Here is a 15,818-nt window from a genome sequence, read left to right on the forward strand (position 1 = left end):
CAAGATTCAGGCACATGTGCTCACCCCAGCTGGTTCAACTCATCCTTTATTTTATAACTAAAAAACAAATAGACTATATCTATGCAATCAGTGTCATCTCCTCAGGCCTATAAAGCAAAACTGAGCTATAAAAATACACCTGCTATGTGGCTGTAGAACACGCATCTATATCGTTGTCCTTATGAGAATATCCTTATCCTTATGAGAACAGACAGCTGCCGAAGGGGCAGGAGGGAGGCTAGTATTAGAGAGGCAGAAAGATCCTACATTCCCTTGCGTGTTTTCTGTGCAAACTAAATTTCTTTCATCTTCTTAACTTGCCCTGAAACTCACGTTATAATGAACAACACCTTCATTTTACAAAATTTGTTTGCTTGTTTGTTGTTTTTTCTAGCAAGATATCTACTCAACAGGCAAACAACTCATGTTCACACTGAAGTGTAAATGACTGATTTGATTATTGGGGGAGACAGCCTGAGAGAACTCTCAGTCCTAGGGACCAGAAGCACGTGAGGCACAGACACCATGGAGGTAGACAGTGGTCAAGTGTGGAGAAAGATTCAGAAGGCACAAGCTGGAGCCCTGAAAACAAATGCAGTATAGCCCTCTCCACCACTGCACCAGGGCCGGGCCTGCTGCGGGGATCCAGACTCAACAGTTCAATTTTTTAATATAGCATTTACCCAAACACCAAAAACTAAGTTTACTGAAGTTTTAGATTCTCAACTAAATCACTTGCTGTTATGTTCAGAAGAAAGTACATTTATAAACCTTGAAAGCAAGCCATTGCATCACAATAACTCAACATAGAGTTAGACCAATGTTAAGGCATTTTCTTGGAGGAAAAAGGGTTTTTTCACTGAAGACCTAATGCAAAGAAAGCCACTTTCAGCCATGCACTCAAGGAGGATGAACATGACCATGATCTCTGAACAATTTGGCAGGAAGCTGCCACATTTATATTAATACAAAGAATTGGTTACTACATCTCTGCATGTCTACATTCTACCTCTTCATAATCTGGTTCAAATTCCACCTCCCTCATGAAGCCTTCCTTTATTTCACTCCCTCCTCACCACTGCTCTTTCCTCCAAACACCCGCAGCATTGTATCCAAACCTCTATTAATTTATCTCCAATACTCTAGCACCCATCACAGCATGTGGCATGGAGTAGATGACAGGAAATGTTTATTGAATGAATGCAGGAATATACGTCATTAACATTAATCTGCTGTCCAGCTTGTTCTAACCCAAGACACATTTCTTTGGATCATTTTCAAAGTTCCTAAGTGACCCCAGGAAAAATCTGAACTCCTTATAATAGCATCTCAAATACACTCTTTATATATTAGTACATGTTATGTATCATACTTGCAGACATATGCATTTATACACAAGAATACCTGCCTTTACCAAATATGTATGCATATATGTAAATGAATATTCACAAAGACTGTGTATGGTAACAAACTACATGCATGTGGAGTCAGAATAAGTGGGAGCAGGTTATGTGATTTGAAAAGCATGTCCAGGGGCCTCTGACCAACAGTCCCCTGTGTAGCCATATTGTCTGGAAATCTCTCAGTGTGTTACTCCTTGAAGATGTACAGCGTCTCATTCTCCCTCTCCCTTGTCTTCTCCCCGTGAATATAAGCCAAAGTATCCAGCTGTTGCAGGCCTAGAGCTGCTGCTCCACTATGGGCCAGCCAGAGACTCAAGTGGGAGATTACCATGCAGAGCCTGTAGTAGCTCCCACCTCAGTCTCTAAACATACCCTCTGGGGTTGAATCCTGGCCCCTCCACAACCTAAGCATGTGACTTAAACAGGTCATCTAAATGTGTCTGGATTTGATTTCATCTGTAAAATGGAGATAGTAAGAGCATCTCCCTCCCAAGGCTATGTGAAGATGGATTGGGGTAATACATGGAAGACAGTACAAATGTCTGGAGGATCATACATTTTTAGCAAATGTTCATTATTTTCATCATCAATATTGTTCTCATTATATTTTCCATGGAAAGTCTAGCTTACAGACTAGGGATTTTCTAATACATTGATGCCAAACCACATCCTCCAGAAGCAGCTTAAGGCCCCCATACAAAGCCTGCTTTGTAATAACATAGTCAGTCACTCATTCTCTCCACATACAGTGAGGGAGGATAAGTACAGAGATTCTCTAATTGGGCTCCTTGATCCCAACATATCTACCACAAGCCTCAAAATATTCCCCTGCACAAGTTAATTCAACCTCAACATTTTACATGGCCAGAAAATGTATCCACATAACCTCAGGATTAGTCCCCTGTTCCTTTTTCTCGACCAATTTTGTAAAAGGAAATAACTAAAACACCCAAAAGCAAAGAGGAGAAAGTTGGAGTTTTGAAAGACTGTTGAAAGACTCCCCCATTTTGGGGTACTAAATCACATCATAAAATTTCAAAACTGTCAGAGTGTAATTAACCTATGTTGCTTCATATTCCTGATACAGCAATTGTTTAAGACATGGCTTTAAAGAGGACTGCAAGAGAGCTGTGACACATGACGCTGTGAACATCAAGGTGCTCGCCAGGGAAGGGCCCTACCCAGAGGGGCAGAAAGAAAGCCAGGAGGGGTAGAATTTGAAGAGAATATCATGTTCTCCTTGAAGATGCTTCCATTTCTGCTCTTACTCCATGTGCAGATTTCCAAGGCCTTTCCTGTATCTTCTAAAGAGGAAAATACAAAAATTGTTCAGGTAAATGAACTATCAGTTAGGTGATGGTTAATTTGCTGATTATTAGGAAATAGTGTGGGTTGTTTTCTCTTGTTAATTAAAACAGCCTGAAAGAAATTATTTGGGTGATTAGTTTGAGGTTGAACACCTCCTTTTAGTGATTTGGAGGGTTCCAAGCTGGTAAGGACTAGGCCTTTTAAAAGCTGGACATGAAAACAAGCTGAATTCTCTAAAGACTGGGAAAATACTGCTGTAGAGTTACCTCTAGCTGGGAAACTTTTGTAGAAGAAATGGTTTTATTTATAAAATGATGTTATTTTCTTTCTCATTGACCTAAAGGTTTTCCTTCCAGGATATCTGCAATCAAGTTACTATATGTCTGGTGCTTCCACACAGGCATTTTCTTTGCTGTCAAAAATTCCAGATATAGAAAATAATGTGAGGATGGTAGATTATAATGAACTAGAAATCAGTACATAGTATAATCATATTTCCCAGCACCAGATTGCGAACTGTTGATAAACTCTTGGAAGCATTATAAAAATAGAACCAATAGTTTTTTTCCATTGTTTCACCATCTGAAAGTGAAGCCGAATTTTTAAGAAACACAAAGGAATTCTGCCACAAATCTCTCACGCACAGTTTTCTTAGCATTACAGTTTGGGGAAAACATTATTATTATTATTATTATTATTAACAGGTTATCTCTTACAATGGTAATTGTAACCCCCGGGTTGATGTAAAGTTCATCGAGTGCTTATTCCATGCAAGGCAACTGCTACGCATTTCACAAATATCTCATTTAATCCTCACAAGAACCTTATTGGAGCATTATTATTTTCATTTCAGAAACAAAAATATCTTAAATCAGATAAATAATGTGTCCAAGTGCTCACAGTTAATTCATGGCAGAGTTGAGATTTGAACCCAAGCCTGTCTGATTCCAAAGTGTGTGATCTAGTCAGTGTCACCTACTGCTGTGGTCAACGTGTATCCCTTGAATTTATGTGTTAAAGACTGAGTAGCCCGTGTGACAGTGGGTCCTTTAAGAAGTATTTAGGTCATTAAGAAAGATTAATGACACTCTGGTGGGACTGGGTTAATTCTTGCTGGAGTGGGTTCTGGCTCTTGCAGAACTAGATTAGTTATTAATAGAATGGGTATTATAAGGAGGGGCTGCCCTTTGTGTTTTGCCCCTTTTCACACATGCTTGCTCCCCTTTCATTTCTCTGCCATGTTATGACACAGCACAAGGCCATCTCAGAAGCCAACCAGATGCAGCCACCTGATCTTGGACTTCCCAGACTCCAGAACTGTGAGAGAAAATAAGCCCCTTTTATGTATAAGTTACCCAGCTTCACATATTCTGTTATAGCAACAGAAAATGGACTAAGACCCTGACAAGGCGCTAGGTATTCACAGGCAGCATGAGGTCTAGTTAGGTTACAGTTCACTATGTATGAAGAAACTTTTAAGCCAAACTTAAAATAGATAATTTTTAGGCTAAACTTTTTAGATTTTGACTAAACTTAATTTAACACTTCCAAAGAGTTACTTTGGTGAATAAAATGCTAATATCAATGATATTGCTGTTCCCCAAAAAGATATTTGGAATTATTTTGAAATTATCAGTTCTTATTTGAGAGGCAACATGGTGAGTTAAAATCTGAATCATCACTTGGAAAATTCCTTAATTCTCCGTACTTCCATTTGTTCACAAAAATAATTAAGCCTTTTCTACAGTAATGAAGAGGATAAAAAAGAGGGACTGCATTGATGCAACAAATACCTCAAGAGAAGTCAATTAATGTTAGTTCTAAGTTTTTTATAAAAACAAGAAGACAGTCTTCTGACTGTAGAGTAGCACTTTACCTGTGTGAGGCACTTTTTTTTTAATGCATAACCGTTAACTGGAGCACTGAGTGGAGAAACTGTTCTTTCTAAAAAGCATTGTTCTCTCAAAGCCAACCTACGAATTAGTTTGTGTTATTGTTCAGGTGGCTCTCAGGTTATCAGACCTCTGTAGTAACTTAGAAAGGGTTGCAAAATGACCAGAGAACTGGAAGTACTTTCACAGCAAGACCTTTATGTGCTTGTCTTTGTCCAGGACTACCTGGAAAAGTTCTACCAATTACCAAGCAACCAGTATCAGTCTATGAGGAAGAATGGCACTAGTATGATTGTTGAAAAGCTTAAAGAAATGCAACGATTTTTTGGGTTGAATGTGACGGGGAAGCCAAATGAGGAAACTCTGGACATGATGAAAAAGCCTCGCTGTGGAGTGCCTGACAGTGGTGATTTTATGTTAACCCCAGGAAACCCCAAGTGGGAACACACTAATTTGACCTACAGGTGATATTTCTAGGGTTTCAGGATACGCTCATTCATCCAGTATGGACTGGGCTTTTATATGACAGACACTGTTCTTGGGATACACTAGGAACAAGTAGATAAATATCCCTGCCTTTGTAGAGTATGAATAATGAATGAATAATGGGAATGAAAATGTTGAGATACCATGGATTCTTTCCACTCCAAAGCTTCCCGTTTTAGTCTTCCTTCTCCAACAATCTAAAGAGGACTACGGCAATGTTAGACTATCTCTCTAAGCACTTACTTTGGGACCCAACAAAGGCTTAATCATTGCTAGAGAGAGTCAAGTCCCTCCTTTCATACATCTTAATAATAATAATATCTAATATTGTGGAATATTACTATTTGACAAGTAATGAACTAAATGCTTTATATGTATTTAATCCCCACAGCAGCCCTATGAGAGGGATACTATATTAGTATCCTCATTTTATGAATAAGAAACTGAGGTTTAAAGACATGTATTAACTTGTTCAGAACCCACATCTGTCCTCCACCCTGAGACCTGCACTCCCTCCTTATCCTCTCCAGTGATAGCACACCATGATGCAACTCACTTCAAAACAGAACAACTCATCCATTGATGGACTACTGTTCTAAATAAAATTTAACTCTTCATACATCCTCTCATTTTGAAGGATTCTAAACTATACACCGCAGCTGTCAGAGACTGATGTAGAAGGAGCTATTAAGAAAGCCTTTGAAGTCTGGAGTAAGGCGTCACCTCTCACCTTCACCAGGATCTCACAGGGACAGGCAGATATCAACATTGGTTTTTTCCAAAGAGGTAGGTGCAAAGCAGTCACGCTCAGTTTTGCTTTCTTTGGCTAACCTGAAACTTGGCAAGGATCTAATACAAATGTTCTGATTTCAGATCACGGTGACAATTCTCCATTTGATGGACCCAATGGAATCCTTGCTCATGCCTTTCAGCCAGGCCAAGGTATTGGAGGAGATGCTCATTTTGATGCCGAAGAAACATGGACCAAAGACTTCACAAGTAAGTTAATCAAGATTATGTCCACACACAGCTTCTGAATTAACCTTTTACAGATTAGAATACACACACACACACACACACACACACACACACACGCAATAAAGGTAATATAATATTTCAAACTCACAAAAAGTGATCATTTGAAATTGTTGCTACCTCACTATACTAATTCAATTTGGCTTTAGAAAAAAAAAGAAAGAAAGAAAAAGACATGCTGAATCTAATTACTGACCTTACTTCTTAGGGCAGAGATCAGAAAACTACAGACTATGGCCAAATCCTGCCTGGCCCCTGTCTGTATAAATAAAATTTTATTGAAACAGGGCCACATTTATTTGTTTATATATCATCCATGGCTGCTTTCACTCTACAATGGCAAGCTGAGTAATTGCGACATAGATCATTTGGCTCACAAAGCCTAAATTATTTACTATCTGGTTCTTTACAGATCCTGCTTTAGGATGTATCTTTATTTTAATATTCCCAAATTTAGTGATGTTTGAAAAGAGCCTATTTTTCCATTTTTTGGAAATTCATTTAGAAATCAGTCTATTCAGAAAAGAGCAGCCACCTTCCCTCTCATCTAGTTAGTTCATCTTCTTGGAGCTTTTTTTCAGTGGTATGCTTCTGTGCAGCAAGTCACTCGTTTCAGGAGAAGGCTCCTATTAAGAAGGACTGGGCTGCATAAAGGGAAGAAATGAGGCTGAGTACAGGTATATCTAGACCATGTGATACTTCCCAAAACATGGCATAACAATATGCCGGAGAGCACTTTCAGAAAATAATCAGAAAGGCACCTTTTACCTTTGCTTGGCACCTGTTCCTCTTGCCATTTTCTCAACATGGGTATGTTACGAGGGTCTATTCTACCTAAGTCCACATGTTAGGAGCTGTGTGTAGCCAAAGATAGGTAATAACCCTCAGCTCCTCTACATTCCTGTTGCCCTCCTCACTAGTTCAGATGTTCATTACCTCTTACCTGAACGAATGATCTAGATTCCTAACTGGACTCTCCATCTCCAGTCTGTGCTCCCTCTAATTTTTCCTACCATTGCAACAGGGTTTGTTTTTGGAAAGCCCATCTTGGATCACATCACTCTCATGCTTGAAAGTTTCAATGTTTACATATTCTGCACCAAATAAGGTCCAAATACCTCCCCTTGGTATTGAAGGCTCTTGGTGATTGTTCATCCTTCTCTTTCTTGGTTTGTCTTCTTATTTCACATATACCATTCACATTGGGCTAACACCCACATTGTACATTCACTGTTTCTAGGTCACACCCTATGCTTTTCATTTTCCTCACATTTGCTTGAATTGCTTCCTCTCCCTGAAATACTCTTCCCATGCCCCAAGCACCATCTTTTAAAATCTCTCTCATCTTAACATGCTATATATGTCAAAGGCCACCTTCTATCTTGCCTTGTGCTGGAAATGAGAACTTCCTCTGCAGAATTCTGACAGCTTTTGTATCTCCTTCTCTGTCATCACTCCTTGTGTGCTTTTAAGTTGTTTGCACACATCTCTCCTCTTCTAGACTACGTACTCCCTGTAGAGCAGAGAATCACAACAAATTGCCCACAGTTCCTTTTACGATATTCCAGGCATTCAAAGATATTTTTCTGAAATGCACTCATGAATGCGTAATTTAAAAAGGATGTGATAAGAAACAATTCTTAGAGCATGGGTAGAATTTTAGCAGGCTAATTATCAACAAGAAGTTGAACATTGTAGTAAGAGCATGGATCTTGCCATCATACCTTGGTTTGACCCCAATCTGTCACTTACTAGTTGCAGGATGAAGTACAAGCTATTCAAAATCTATGGGCATCAGTCACTTTACTATAAAAATATTGCTAATAAAACTTCAGAAAAATGTTATGAGGATTACATAACTTTAGATTGCCTAGTATGTGGTAGGTACTCTACAATTATGCTTTTTGAAAAAAGTAGGCATGTACAAAAACGCATCAGTGTGTTTGTGAGGCAGCAAATAGAGTGGCTGGACTGAAGGATTCATGTCAAAAGGCAAGCACTCAAATATCTGCTGGAGACAAGTGGAGGAGGTCTTGAATGCCAGACAAAAGAGGTTGGGCTTTATTTCATAAGAAGTGGGATCCTGGGAAGGTTTTAAGTTCCCAGTTGTGAACAGCACTATGCTTATGGAAGTTAAAACATGCAGAAAGAGAGCAATAAGTGGTAGGATTTGTCTCTCTTCAGTAGAGAATTCCTACAGCATCTTAGAAAGCTCAGAAACAGAGAAGAGCTGGTGCTAAGGGGTGGGTGATGAGGGAGCCAACATGAGCCAGCCCTCCATCTGAGGCTGCTCCACTGATGGGCTGGCTTCTCTTCTAACTACTTGCTCACAGGGACTCTACTCATGAGACTGAGGGTCTGGGACACTGTAAATGGTGAATGTGGGAACGCAAGAGAAGAAGGGTTCCTAAAGTCATGATGACTCTGCCATCACTTCTCCAAATCTCAGATGCACATTTGTAAAATATGAGAATTGGAATAAATGCAACTTTTCTGGGTTCTAAGAGTTTATAAGAAGTCCGTACTCACCTAGTTCCCAACTGTGACTACTATTTTGATTCTTCTCAATGTCCACTTTCTCAGGTATCTGAAAGAAAGATGAAAAAGACAGCCATGGGAAGGGCTATTTCCCTGAGCAGTTTTGGCTTGAAGGTTGCATTCATTGAGATCATGTTTCTGCCACCCTGGCATCCACACTGAGCTGTTTACCACCCATGTTTGAATTTCAGATTACAACTTGTTTCTTGTTGCTGCTCATGAATTTGGCCATTCCTTGGGGCTCGCTCACTCCTCTGACCCTGGTGCCTTGATGTATCCGAATTATGCTTTCAGGGAAACCAGCAACTACTCACTCCCACAAGATGACATCAATGGCATTCAGGCCATCTATGGTAAGGTCTTCTAAAGAGAGTTGTAGTACATGGTGGGACCTGGGAATAGGCGAACGCTCCCAGGATCTGAATATCTCTTCCTTTGCACTACTGCAGTTTCCATAAAACTGAACTCTGAAATTCCCCAGTAATACAGCATTAACAAAGAAGATGTGAGGGGCTGAGCCTCTATTGCTGCCCTAAAAGAAAAAAAGTTTAAGAAGAAATGAACTACAGTTCTTCCCAGTTATTGTCTTTGGATGGTGGGAATTTTTTTTCTTCTTTTTTAGGCTTCCCAAATTACCAATTTTAATTTTTTTTTTCGATGGAGTCTTACTCTGTTGCCTAGGCTAGAGTGCAGTGGCGTGATCTTGGCTCACTGCAACTTCTGCCTCCCAAGTTCAAGCAATTCTCCTGCCTCAGCCTCTCGAGTAGCCGGGATTATAGATGCCTGCCACCACATTTGGCTAATTTTTATATTTTTAGTAGAGAAGGGATTTCACCACATTGACCAGGCTGGTCTTCAACTCCTGACCTCGAGTGACCTGCCCACCTCAGCCTCCCAAAATGCTGGGATTACGGGCAGGAGTCATTGCACCTGGCCCCAATTTTAAATATTCTAAAAAGACATGACTATTCTTTTTCCTACAGCAATCCTGCTCCTAGATGTATCTGTCAAAGAAATTCTCATATAGATCCATAAGGGAACATGTACAAATCATGCCAAAGATGTTCACTGAAGTCTTGTTTGTGGTGGTGGAAGTTGGAAGGCATCTAGGGGTCTATTAGGAGAAGACTATACAGATAAACTGTGGTAGTTGCACACCATGAAGTGATGTCCGGCAGTCAGAAGCATGGTACTAGATGCACATGTGGCAACAATACAGATGGGTCTTTAAAACTTCATACTTTGTGAAAAAGAAACAGAATGAGATATATTGCACAACGTATTAATTAAATTACATACTATATAAGTCTATGTAAATTTAAAATGTGTATAAACAAAGCAAGGCATTTTCAAGAAGAAGAAGAGGAATGGTAGTAGAGTATGGAGAGAAAAAAGAAACTTTTTTAAGGCATTACTGATACATTTCAAGCATAAGTAAGGGGGCCTTTTGCCATATTGCCTGGATAAGACCATTACATCTCTCTTCACGCTTGCCCTTCTGTTCCCTAGTTGGCTGTGAATAAAAACAAGAAACCAATAAGGGATTTACTGCTCTCTAAAAAAGTGTGGAATGGAATGGAATGGATTAGAATCGAATGGAATGGAATGCAATAGTGGATTGCAGTGAAATATAATTGAATGGAGTGGAATGGAGTGGAGTGGAATTGGGGAAAGCCCTTTTCCCTCTCTGGTGGGACAGTACTATAAAATCAAGCAAGCATGCCAGGGTGCCACAACCAGGGAACTTTTTTGTGATCGTAGATATTTCAGAAATGTTGAGCCTACCCTAACTGCCTCTATTCCCCAACTTCCTCCTGCCCACCCCAACAACACCCCCTTATTTTGTTCACCGGTGTTTTTATCTTAACTATTATAATAGCCTTTCATTCCACAGTGAGAAAACACATGAAAATTCAAGTACTTATAGAAAAACTATTGCTAAAATTTGACTTAGATGCATGCTATAGGGTAAAAGACTAATATCACTCTTTCCTGAAAGTGGATTTCGGTGAGGAGAGAGGCAGTAGATACTGAGTAACCGAAAAAGCAGAAACAGGAACTGAGAGGTCAGAGAAGAATTAGTTAGAATTAAAAGGGAAGAAAGGGGCATAGAATTCAAATTTCTTTACTTCACAGTTTGACCTGGAACTCACCCTGAAAACCATCATTACTCTTATTAAAGAAACAAAAACTTTAAAAGGATGAAATATACAGTTACTTTAATACTTTATGGGATAGTCTTGTAGCACTTACCCTCACATGAAGACCCTTCACCTTTCTGAGAAGTCTCTGATGTACCCAAGAGACACACTGGACTTATGCTCATAAAAAAGACCTTTTTTTTTTTTTTCAGGACCTTCAAGCAACCCTATCCAACCTACTGGACCAAGCACACCCAAATCCTGCGACCCCAGATTGACATTTGATGCTATCACCACACTCCGTGGAGAAATACTTTTCTTTAAAGACGAGTATAAAATTGAAATATTTCTTCCTTTGATTCCTCTTACTGATACACCTTAAAACTGGATTCAAATTAGGTCACACGTTAGTCACGTTTTCCTTGAATTCTACACTTCTGCTTCTCATTGGAATTTTTTATAGGTTCTGGGGCACCACTAGGATTATCATAGACCCTAAGTTTAACTTCATCATCTTCATCTTTTAAAGACTATTTGTACCATTTTTATGTCTATACTGAATTTATGCAATCGAGTATTTTCTGGGTAACTCAAAACATCCAGGAAAAAAAGCAAAACATGAAAACATTCACAAACATTCAGATGCCTTTGGTGATATAAACAGACATGGGCTACAGCTGCTTGGGAACCCCAGAGCTGAAACACTAAAGCACCATTCAGTTCCATCCAAAATCAGTCAAGTAAATGGAACCTGCACTTAGCTAGCTGTGCAGCAAATCATCTAACTGAGCAAAATTTTTATTTGTACATTGGCTATTTCGTGAGTGTGCAATCACAGGCTGAGTGCACGTGCTGTTGCTTTTATCAATATATTCTCAGCATTTAGTGGGAGCAATAAGGAAAGATACTGCAAAGTAAGATTTTTCAATGTCCAAGGCAGGACAATGCCAAATGTAATCAAATAAGATCACTCCCATAACCTCCTCTGAAAGCTGTGAAGTACTCTCCAGATGGACAATATCACCATAAAGCTTAGCCATATGCTGGTCACTGTGCTAGGAACTTTGCATTCGTTAGCTTTGTTATATTTTCCCAGCAATCCTGCAAGGACCATTACTAGCCTAAAAGTCACAGGAACTGCCTACTTAGACTGTTATGTGTAAGTGTGTGCATGCGTGTTTCCTTATGTCCCGTTAGGTACTTCTGGAGAAGGCATCCTCACCTACAAAGTGTCGAAATGAATTTTATTTCTCTATTCTGGCCATCCCTTCCAACTGGCATACAGGCTGCTTATGAGGATTTTGACAGGGACCTCATTTTCCTATTCAAAGGTAACTTCCTAAAGTTTTCATCTTATGTTAGTTCTGCCTGAAGGGAGGGGGCAGGACTTCTTTGTGATCCCTTCCAGGTTCATGGTGAGCTAATGACAGCATTAAGCTGGACAGGCTTTTGCCAGAAGACTAGGGTTGGGCCCCATCGGGACCACTAACTACTGTGTGAACCTGAGTGGGTTACTTGCTTTTCAGCCTTGGTTTTCTCACCAACAAAATCAGACCACACTAGACTGTCGTTCGCATTCTTCCATCCTCATCCCAGATATCCTTCTCTAAGACTCCTCAAGGCTTTAATTTGGTTTCTGTATAAAAGTCACACAAATTGTGGGGCCTTGAATGTCTTGCTCAGAAGTTTTAATTTTTTATAGGCGCTGGGGAACCGTTAAGCTTTTCACAGCCCCCCTGAACTTAACTTTATCATCTTCATCTTTTAAAGACTATTTGTTCCATTTTCATGTCTATGTGCAAGACCAAGAAGTGGTATATATATTATTTTGCAAAAATGGAAACGTCTTATTTAACATTTAACCTGAATCATTGACAGGCAACCAATACTGGGCTGTGAGTGGCTATGACATTCAGCAAGGTTATCCCAGGGATATATCAAACTATGGCTTCCCCAGCAGTGTCCAAGCAATTGACGCAGCTGTTTTCTACAGAAGTAAAACATACTTCTTTGTAAATGACCAATTCTGGAGGTAATGTAAACTATTTTTTCAGTTATAGGTTGAAATCTGTGTTTCTCTACACTGCTTACAAACTTTCAAGCATTTGAAGGTTTAAAACAATCTAGGTAATCTCTAGTAGGTTTTACCAAGAATATATTGTTTTTACAGGATGATTGATGTTACCATGGCTTTTGAAATTTTTCATTTTTATAAAATTAAAATCTCTATGCAATAGTACTGAGGATTCTGCATCATGAAACAGAAATCCTTAACAAAGCACTAGCGTGAGATACAAAGAAAGATTTAGGCTAATTCTCACTTATGAGTTCAATTCAGACATATGCAAGCAAATGTTGTCCAGATAGCCTGCAGAATTTGGTTCCCAAGTTGAACCTATTATGTACATTTATATATATACACATGCAGAGGGAGTTATACTATATACCAATTAAGTAAAAGCCTTGAAAATATAACAGTGTGTCAGCCATCAAGCCTGTTTTCGAATTAATGATACCCATATGTTTTATAAATGTGTACCCTTAGGTAGGGAAATTAACCATTCTTAATACTAGTAAACAAGGCATTGTGAGAACTGAATGAAAAAATATGTGTGAGGAGACTTTGTAAATTATACACAATTAAAAAAAATTTTTGTTATATTCTATATTGGTGTTAAATCTGGTGACATTTTGTTTTTACCAGATATGATAACCAAAGACAATTCATGGAACCAGGTTATCCCAAAAGCATATCAGGTACCTTTCCAGGAATAGAGAATAAAGTTGATGCAGTTTTCCAGCAAGAACGTAAGTAGGAAAAAAAAACTAATAAATGTGTTGTTTGTTTGTTTATTATAGAGGAGGCATGGTCTTACTATGCTGACCAGGCTAGTATCAAACTCCTGGCCTCAAGCAATCCTCCCACCTCAGCCTCCCAGAGTTCTGGGATTACAGGCATTAGCCACCGCACCTGGTGTTTAAATTTTTTAAATAGCATGTTTGCATTGGAATGTTATGTTGGAATAAGGGCAAGGTTTTCTAACTGAAGACATCTGAGATATTCTGTAAGCTAATTCAATAAATTATCTCTCTTTTTTTATAGACTTCTTTCTTTTCTTCAGTGGACCAAGATATTATGCATTTGATCTTATTGCTGAGAGAGTTACCAGAGTTGCAAGAGCCAATAAATGGCTTAACTGTAGATATAGCTGAAGCGAAATCAAATGTGGCTGTATCCATTTTCAGAATGTGGAAGGGAAGTTCAGCATGCATTTTCATTACATTGTGTCCCACTTATACTTTTCTCAATATTAAGTCATTGTTTCCCATCACTGTATCCATTCTGCCTGTCCTCAGTGAAAATATGTTTGGAATATTCCACTGTTTGCAGAGGCTTATTCAGTTCTTACACATTCCATCTTAAATTAGTGAATCCATCAAAGAGAAGGAAAGTAAGCCTTTTTGTCACCTCAATATTTACTATTTCAATACTTACATATCTGACTTCTAGAATTTATTGTTATATTACTTGCCTATCTGACTTCATACATCCTTCAGTCTCTTTAAATGTCCTATGTATATCTTCTACAAGCAATTTAGAACTAGATTTTGGTTAGAAATAAGGGTTATAAACAATCTAGCAATACCTTTTGCCTTTACAGAAAATGTGGTGCTGTTTTCTACCCTTGGAAAGAAATGTGGATGATATATTTCGTGGGTTGAATTGTGTCCCCCATAAAAGATATGTTGAAGTTCTAACCCCAGGTACCTATGAATGTGAGCTTACCAGGGTCTTTGCAGATGTAATTAGTTAAGTTAAGGTGAGGTCACACTGAATTAGGGTGGGCCCTAAATCCTTTATGACTGTTGTTCTTATAAGAAGAAGAGAGACATAGCCACCTAGGGGAGGAGGCCATGTGAAGACAGAGGCAGAGATTCGAGTGACGCATCTGCAAGCCAAGGAATTCCAAGGACTGTAAGCCACCAGTAGAAACTTGGAAGAGGCAAGGAAGGATTCCCTTCAAGCGTGACCTTCAAGTGTGACCCTGCTAACACCTGCAGAATTCAGACTTCTAGCCTCCAAAACTGTGAGGGAATAAATTTCCTTTGTTTTAAGCCACCAAATTTGCAGTACTTTGTTACAGCAACCCTAGACATGAGGTACTAAACACAGTACATCTCCCTTACAAAAATGAATCAACATAGAATGCAGAAGTGGAACCCTTGCTAAGAACTATTGGGCATCTTCCCAGAATAGCAGCCAAAAGAGAACCACCACTTGCTCTCCTGCCTCCTCCTTGCTCTCTCCTAGAGTTCAAACCCAAATGGGCCAGTTGGATCTGATGTTCCTCAGTTCTTTGCTTCTATTTCCTGGGGTACTCAGGAGGGCACACACTATAGATAACTGGGGTTTGCTGCATAAAATTCAATGTCTCATTAAGTTGCATTAAACTGAGCTTAGATGTGTAAGTTTGCTAACTGATGGGTTTTTTTGTTAAGAACTATAGGATTTATGGGACCATGTCTAGCTAGTCCAGATGTCAAAATCATTATAATGTTATATTTGCTGTTATTAGAATATAATATAGCTTATTATACAATAAATATGTGGACTATAAAATGTATTTCTCACTAGTACCTCCTATTTTCTTTCTCTGTTGAAGTTTTTAAATCCCACAGATAACTAATTTGGCAACTTTATTCTTGTTCAAAAATTTAAATAATCTATTACATAAGTTCATATTAAAGATTTTTATTTCAAATGACTGATTTGTGATTTGCTTCTAATTTCTTAAAATATTACCACATAATTCATCTAAAGTATAAAAAGGAATAGCAATTTTAGATATATTTGCAGATATATATAATTCCTGTGTCAGAATTATTATAATACTGATAATAAACTTTAGATACTGCTTCAGAGTGTGTGAAATATTTTATAAATATTTGAGGTCCTCAAAAATTTCCTCAAGTGTGTTAACACATTATTCTCAACTTATTTTACAAAATAAGAA

At 38.7% G+C, this 15,818-nt stretch overlaps 2 protein-coding genes across 8 annotated transcripts in view; one reads left to right on the forward strand and one right to left on the reverse strand.

Annotated features, from left to right (window-relative positions):
* The window catches only part of LOC103877852 (endogenous retrovirus group K member 7 Env polyprotein-like), a 337,491-nt gene that overhangs the window by 56,515 nt on the left and 265,158 nt on the right, over positions 1-15,818 (reverse strand). For 2 of the 4 annotated variants that reach the window (XR_004177627.1, XR_004177628.1), the window contains exon 4: positions 8,654-8,711. The gene's annotated coding sequence lies outside the window, so the exon portion shown is untranslated. Of the gene's footprint in view, positions 1-6,084; positions 8,712-15,818 lie in introns of those variants that run through there. The other 2 variants (XR_004177629.1, XR_004177630.1) reach the window with 2 other exon arrangements.
* On the forward strand, positions 2,502-15,569 carry MMP8 (matrix metallopeptidase 8). 4 transcript variants are annotated; one of them, XM_009187170.4, is made up of 11 exons: positions 2,503-2,736; positions 3,964-4,030; positions 4,823-5,067; positions 5,727-5,875; positions 5,963-6,088; positions 8,854-9,015; positions 11,016-11,133; positions 12,001-12,134; positions 12,682-12,835; positions 13,508-13,611; positions 13,907-15,569. In XM_009187170.4, exons 1-11 carry the CDS (start codon positions 2,675-2,677, stop codon positions 14,014-14,016), a joined length of 1,431 nt encoding a protein of 476 aa, XP_009185434.2. In that variant the 5' UTR covers positions 2,503-2,674; the 3' UTR covers positions 14,017-15,569. The 4 variants fall into 4 exon arrangements, with proteins under 4 accessions (XP_021782177.2, XP_003910649.2, XP_009185434.2 ...); XM_021926485.2 differs by lacking the exon at positions 12,682-12,835 and having other exon boundaries at positions 2,502-2,736; XM_003910600.5 differs by lacking the exon at positions 3,964-4,030 and having other exon boundaries at positions 2,502-2,736.

The sequence above is a fragment of the Papio anubis genome, chromosome 12 (assembly GCF_008728515.1).
Source record: "Papio anubis isolate 15944 chromosome 12, Panubis1.0, whole genome shotgun sequence".
NCBI lineage: Eukaryota > Metazoa > Chordata > Mammalia > Primates > Cercopithecidae > Papio > Papio anubis.

Coding starts and splice junctions, on each gene's coding strand:
- MMP8 (XM_009187170.4), top strand. CDS start 2,675: ATGTGCAGATTTCCAAGGCCTTTCCTGTATCTTCTAAAGAGGAAAATA. Junction 12,135..12,681: donor CCTCATTTTCCTATTCAAAG/GTAACTTCCTAA, acceptor AATCATTGACAG/GCAACCAATACTGGGCTGTG. Junction 13,612..13,906: donor TGCAGTTTTCCAGCAAGAAC/GTAAGTAGGAAA, acceptor CTTTTTTTATAG/ACTTCTTTCTTTTCTTCAGT.